The 7,040-nt window shown below is 38.1% G+C and overlaps 2 protein-coding genes across 2 annotated transcripts; both read right to left on the reverse strand.

The window, feature by feature from the left end:
• Window positions 1–284: 284 nt before the first annotated feature.
• LOC132562551 (uncharacterized protein K02A2.6-like) lies at window positions 285–1,630 on the reverse strand. The gene is made up of 2 exons (XM_060227301.1): window positions 1,525–1,630; window positions 285–1,318 (listed from the first exon to the last, which is right to left on the reverse strand). Exons 1-2 carry the CDS (start codon window positions 1,628–1,630, stop codon window positions 285–287), a joined length of 1,140 nt encoding a protein of 379 aa, XP_060083284.1.
• A 293-nt stretch (window positions 1,631–1,923) lies between these two features.
• Window positions 1,924–3,469, reverse strand: LOC132562561 (uncharacterized). Its single transcript, XM_060227312.1, has 2 exons — window positions 2,558–3,469; window positions 1,924–2,361 (listed from the first exon to the last, which is right to left on the reverse strand). The coding sequence occupies exons 1-2, from the start codon at window positions 3,467–3,469 to the stop codon at window positions 1,924–1,926; spliced, it is 1,350 nt and encodes a 449-aa protein (XP_060083295.1).
• Between the last annotated feature and the right edge of the window lie 3,571 nt (window positions 3,470–7,040).

Here is a 7,040-nt window from a genome sequence, read left to right on the forward strand (position 1 = left end):
AGCTTTATATCCTCATCATCCAGTGTAGGTAAGGACTTTGTTACTTTGAGATGCTTCCTGTTCCTTCTGTATTTCTTTCCATCTGATGTCTGTACTACATTGGATCTAGGTGTCTGGTGTTTATCAACTACAGTGCTGTGCGTCCATGTTCTTTCATTACCTGTTTTCATCATGACAGTGTCATTCTCTTGTAATGGTTTGCGACCTTTTGTTGCATGTCTATTAAAATAATTTCTTTGTCGAAATTGTCTTAACTTTAAACTGTCCTGAATCTCGTCTGACGCTCATGGTTTCAACAATGGGGTTGCTGTTGGTAGGGTGGTCTTAAGTCGCCTTCCCATGAATATTTGTGCAGGTGAAAGGTCAATTCCATCGATCGGTGAGTTTCGATAATCGAGTATTGCTAGGTATGGGTCATTTGCCTTCTTCAGTAGTCCCTTTACTGTCTGTACCATTCTTTCCGCTTGGCCATTTGATGAGGGGTAATGTGGACTCGTGGTAGTGAGTTGAAAACCGTAGTCTTTTGAGAATTTGGTAAATTCCCGACTCGCAAACTGTGGTCCGTTGTCACTTATGACTTGGTCTGGAATTCCATAGTTGGAAAACTGGCTCTTTACATGGTTAATGACAGAGCTTCTTGTCAGTCCTTGTAATTTTGAGATTTCAGGCCACTTTGAAAAATAGTCTACGCTAAGCAGGTAATGTTGCCCCTTAAGTTCAAATAGATCCATTGCCACTTTAGCCCATGGTCGGTTTGGTATGTCGTGGGGTATAAGTGGTTCCTTTGCGTTGCTGTTTGTGTGTCTAGCACAAATGTTGCATGTGGCAACCTTCTCTTCTATATCAGTACTCATTCCTGGCCAAAATAGTACTTCCCTCGCGCGTGCCTTACATTTGACCATACTAAGATGCGCCTCATGTATCCGGTCAAGCATTTCTGGTCGCAGAGACTTTGGAATGATCAGTTTGTGTACTTTGAACATCAATCCATCAATGCAGGTAATTTCGTCGCGATAATTCCAGTATGTCTGAATTTGTTGATCAACTTCCTGTTTGGTTTCCGGCCAACCAGTCATTATTTGTTGTCTCAGCCTTGACATCTCTAGGTCATTCTCTGTACCTTCTTTGATAGTTTTGTACTTTTCTGATGAGACCGTTAAATATGCCAACAAATAGAGTTCATTGACAGCAAGATCCTCTACTAAAGTTTCCTCTGTTTCCTCTAGGAATGCCCTTGACAGTGTGTCAGCTACATATAACAATTTGCCTGGTTTATAGGTCACCTCCAGGTCATACTTTTGGAGTGTGAGCACAGTTTCTGAAGTCGAGCAGGTACTTTATACATAGACTTCTTAAATATGCTCTGTAACGGTTTGTGGTCAGATTCCACTTGAACTTTCCTCCCATAAAGGTATTGATGGAATTTTGTGCATCCGTACACTATTGCGAGAGTCTCTTTCTCTATCTGTGAGTAGCGTTCCTAAGTAGGAGTTAGTGCCCTTGATGCATATGCAATAGGTTTACCGTCCTGTATGATTGCTGCACCCATTCCTTTTGAGCTACTATCCACTGTCATTACAATCGGTTTGTTTGTGTCAAAGTATGTCAACACTGGTGCCTTGGTCACCATCAGCTTCAATTTATTGAAACTTTTTTCCTGTTGGGCTCTCCATTCCCAATGTGTTCTTTCCCAGGAGTTGTCTTAGTGGTGCGGCTACCTCAGACAAGTTTGGCAGGAGTTTTGCTAGATATTGTACAAATCCTAAGAAGGTCATCAGTTCCTTTTGATTCTGTGGTGCCTTCATTCCTTTAACCGCTCTAACCTTGTCAGGGTGTGGTCTAAGTCCATCCTTGCTAAGGACGTGGCCAACATATGTCACTTCCTGTCTCCCAAACTGACATTTATCAGCATTTAATTTGAGGTTATAAGCTTTGAAGGACTTCTTGTAGCCTTCTGTCATGTTCCTCGACTGACTTTCCCCAGACTAAAATGTCATCTACTATAGCTTCTGCGCCATCAATGTCTTCCACCATGTTTGACATTACTGACTGAAAAACTTCGGGTGCAGAGTTCAATCCAAATGGCATGCGGAGAAATCTATAGCGTCCAAATGGTGTGTTGAATGTACATAGCTTTGAACTGGGCTCGTCAAGTTGTAATTGCCAAAACCCAGACGTAGCATCCAGTTTGGAGAAATATTTGGCTTCCGGAATCCATGCTACTATTTCCTCAATGGTCAACATAGGATAGTGTTGTCTCTTGATAGCTGTATTCAAATCTCTTGGGTCCAGACATATTCTGATTTTACCATTTGGCTTGGTAACCGTTACCATGCTATTAACCCAGTCTGTAGGTCCTTTCTCAAGCACAATTATGCCATTTTTTCCCATTTGTGCCAATTCCAGTTTTACCTTGTCCCTTAATGCCACCGGCACTTTTCTCGGAGGGGGTGGGGGGGGGGGGGGGGGGTGGGGGGGGGGGGGGGGGGGTGTGTATCACCGGCTGTTGTACTGTACTGTTAATATGTATTGTGTGATATCCTGGTAGACAGCCTACTCCACTAAATAGTTCGCTGTACTCTTCTTTTAGCTTTTCGTAGCGTACTTGACTATCATTGTTTGTAGAGCTTCTGTTCAGCCCAAATAAGCGTTTCACCAGTCCAATCGACATAGCGCTCTCTGCTCCTATGATTGTAGGGGCTGTTTTCTCAATTACTTGAAATTGTATCACATGATTGTTGTTGTCCTTGAAATTACATTGAAGCTTCACAGTTCCAATTGATTTAATTGCATGACCACTATACGACCTCAGCATGGCTTCAGATTTCTCTAGTGGGGTTTTCACCTGTAATGACTTCAGGGTTTGTTGACTTATAACATTGCACCTGGCCCCTGTGTCTACTTGTGTTCTTAATGTTTTGTTGTTCACTATACAACACACTGTCCAATCATCATTGAGTCTGTTTACTGGCAAGTCATTTTCCATTCCTACATACAAATCTGTCTCTCTAGCATCACTTGTACTGTCATCTGTGAGGTAATTCTCCACCACCTGTACTAACATTTTACTGTTCTTTTTGTTGTACTTTGGTTTCTCACTACGACATTGGCTCGCAAAATGATTCATCTTTTTGCACAGATTACACTTCTTACCATATGCAGGACATGTTGCTCCTTTGAATTTGTGTTCATACCCACACTTGTTACATTTCACTTCAGTTTTTTCATGTCTCTGTCTCGTACTTTGTGTATTTCTGCTCTTCTTATTCGTTGTTTGTTTAACGATGTGGACCTTGGGGTCCTCTTGACTAAACATACTTTTCAGCTGTTTCTGTGATATTTCGTGTGTCCTGGCTATATCCATTGACTTCTGTAGTGTCAGTTCAGAACCTTCATTAATAAGTTTTTCTCGAACTTTAGCTGACTTGACACCCAAGATTATGTGATCATGGACGATTTCATCTTCCATCTCAGGAGCATAACAGTGATGTCGAATGAGTCCAAAGAAATACAAACTAAACGCCTTTAATGAGTTCCTTTATTACATATACAAAGTTCCTAGTTCCTACAGCCATAGTCCACAATCATCACAAACACAGTGTAGGGGTTCTTGGTTGCACCTAGCTTGCGCCCCAACCTGCGGTAAAAAACTGAAAAATACAGAAATTAACCTGTCCTTAGTACATATTTTACCTTTAGAGCCACAAAACAAACATATTTCAACAAAATTAATCAAATTTCAAACGTTTAAACCGTATTAAAGTTACCTCATGGGTCACCTAAGCCTTGCCAAATTTGCATGTCTGTTTCCTTTGGACTTTCACGTAAACATATCCCATGATGCATTTTTCCACGACGTACAAAGAATGAACTCTGAACCCTGACCTGACTACCAGAGCGGACGGACAATATAAAACTAGCGTTTCACTACAATAACCACAGTCTTTAAATAAGACTCTCAAGTCTGTCATGGATTGTTCAAACGGTTCATCTTTAGACTGAACCCGGGACTTCAGCCGATACCGTGCAAATATTATATTTGACTTGGGTTCACAGTAATTTTCAAAGCCATTGAAGTACGTTTCGAGCTTTTTTCTTTCATCTGCGGTTACATTCCATGTAGAGAAGATGTTTCTTCCCTTTTCTCCAACCCATAGCATTAGATAATTACATTTTGGTTCTTCATTCTTACCAGCAAGCGGTCCACCAAATGTAAATTCACAATGAGTTTTGAATGCTTTGAATGCCGTCGGTAGGTCGTTTGATGACCAGTCCATTTTGGGGTATTTGTCCTGTTCCATCTTTTGACAATGATTTGACTTTATCCCGCTTCTGACACCATGTTACATACAAAGAACCACACCATATCTTGTTACAACAACATTCTATTCAGCCAGACGCTTGACATACATATTAACAATTACAAACACAGATGAGACCAAGACTAACGGGAAACACTATTGACCTGAACATGGACATTAAATGTTATTACACGACAAATGTCTCTACCAAGCTATTTTCATTATGGTCTTAGTAAATATGAAATTAAGTATCAGTTTCTGGTGTGATAAAAATCAACAAGAATATACAAACATATCATTATTTTCATGACCCAACCTCAAATTCAAAAAAACTATATGAAAAAAAAAATGAAAAAAAAAAAAAAAATGAACGGAGACTCCTGGAAAAAAACAGGGATAAGACCAGATGTAAACTAAATTCCACGAGGGTATGGAAAGCTCACTACACAGAAGAGTTCCATTTCAAGCATAGAATCACACGTTGATAGAAGCTCGATATCAGTTTAGATTAAAAGATACTCTCGTCAGTGTGATTATCGTTTATAAGCGGCGTAGTCATTGTACTCGTGGGTTAATACATAAAACTGAAAATCATCTGTTTGATTCCAAGATGACTGCGCCCAGTATAAATTTGTAAGAAATCATAACTTTAAAAGGTGTGTTGGTACCGCAGCGAGACACAAATTAACACTTAAATAACTTGACAACAGATCAAATTTTCTAACATTTGACCTTTTAAAGACATGCGTTAATTTTCTAACGACTAGACATGTTTCCCCTTAAGCATCCTGATTTTCTCTTCAGCACAAAATAACTTTAGTAAGTATGTGGATATCAAATATCTTCCTTCTATCGCATTTATTAAAATTTACTGATAAACGGTGTCTTGGCACGAAAAATATCTATATTAGGAAACATGTGTGGTAAGAAAGATAACGAACACGTGATATTTTATAATGAATACAGCGTTATTTTATGTCTGTACAACAGTGATCATTAATTTTGTTTTTCCTTTTTATAAACATTCCTGAAGCTTGTTTTGTTGTTTGTGTATTATGTCCTCATAACATCTGTGGTACAAACGAAAGAAAACCCAACTTCGAAATAAAATGGATCCGCTGAAGAAAGTCACAAGGAGAACGCACCAACAATGATAATTCATGTTAAAGCCAAGAGTCTGGAGAAAGATGTTGGGGCAAACTCTTCTATATAATGCGTTGAAACTGTTGAGCAACACAGCTGTGAGTCGGGTGACCGATTGGGAGAACTGTTCAATAAAGAACTAATGAGAGATCGACAGAAGAGAGCGAATGTTAATTCAGGGATGGAATTAGAGGGACAAAAACATTACATTTTTGTTAGAGAATCGGGACAAACGAGAAAAGAATTTAAACATTTAAGATGAAAATCAGAACTGTCTCAAAAAGAAGGTTAAATTTTCTGGAGAGAATAAAAACTTTCGCGAAGAGATGATGAAAATTCAAAAAGAGAATTAGAAATTTCGCGAAGGGCAGCTGAAATATCAAGGATATAATTTGAATTTTCGGGAAAAGAAGATGAAAATAACAGGACAAATGGCTTTTTATCTAGTGATAATAACGTTACTGTAAATACTTGAAATGAATTGGCTACTGCCCTTGATGAGATTATGCGAAATCATCGATAGGTCAAAATATCTAGATGTGAGAATGTTCGGATCGGAACCGGAAATGTGGAACAAATCAAACATAATTTGTAGCCAGTGTCTTCTATACTGGGCGATATGTGTGAACAGTACGAAGATATACAGGTAAACGTTTATTTGAAAACTACGTCTAGCAGCATCTAAAACTGCATACAATTAATTGCAAAAATGAACCTACTTAACTACTGTTAATTTCATATATTTTACAGTCCAATATTTAAGGTAACCATTTCTATTCACAATATGTACTTCTAAAAGAAGCAGTAACACAAACTGACTGATTTCCTAGAAACAAAAACTAAAACATCATACATCTGCTGAGGAGACAAATAAGTTAAGTAAAACCGAAAATAATTTACAAGAAAAAATGTTTATGTGTGATCTATGTCATTTGTCAAATACAAAACCATCTAGCAATATATGGGGACCGCCTGCAGTTCACGGTTCTGTTGTAAGCTCTCGTGTGATCCTGATTAAAAATGTAAAACAAATGATCTAGATACCCAGTCGCTTAAAAGAAGGTAATGTCCAACTCTCCGAATGCTTAATATGGAAAGTTAAATCTTTATCAATGCCATTGCTTAAATAGAAACGATTGTAAACTACGAATAATAGAACCAATTGATCATTACATACAATTAAAAACCAAATAAGGTTTTAGATTTATAAAACATCTTAATATGTACAAGTATATTGCATTCAAAAGGATAAAATAAAACTGAAAATCCGCAATTAAGATTTCTCTAATTTGTTATCATGTCAACCGAAATGAGTAAAATTTGATGACATACAGGTAATAATATAAGCGGATGAATATATGGATGGTAAGCTCAGACGCCAATGAGAATTCAACCTATAGCGCATAAAATTTCGCGTTGTTAACATAATATCCTAATTGGGAAAACGAAGGGACGTAACTCTTACACGCGTTAGCCGAAATCTGTGTTACGATGGGTAGATGAAAAAGGAGAAATCTGTGTTACGATTGGTAGACAAAAAAGGAGAAATGACCACGAAGTGCATTCATACTTATTTAAGATTTTTTTTCTTCTTTT

The sequence above is a fragment of the Ylistrum balloti genome, unplaced genomic scaffold (assembly GCF_031769215.1).
Source record: "Ylistrum balloti isolate Yb309-2 unplaced genomic scaffold, AGI_CSIRO_Ybal_v1 Utg369672, whole genome shotgun sequence".
Taxonomy (NCBI): Eukaryota; Metazoa; Mollusca; class Bivalvia; order Pectinida; family Pectinidae; genus Ylistrum; species Ylistrum balloti.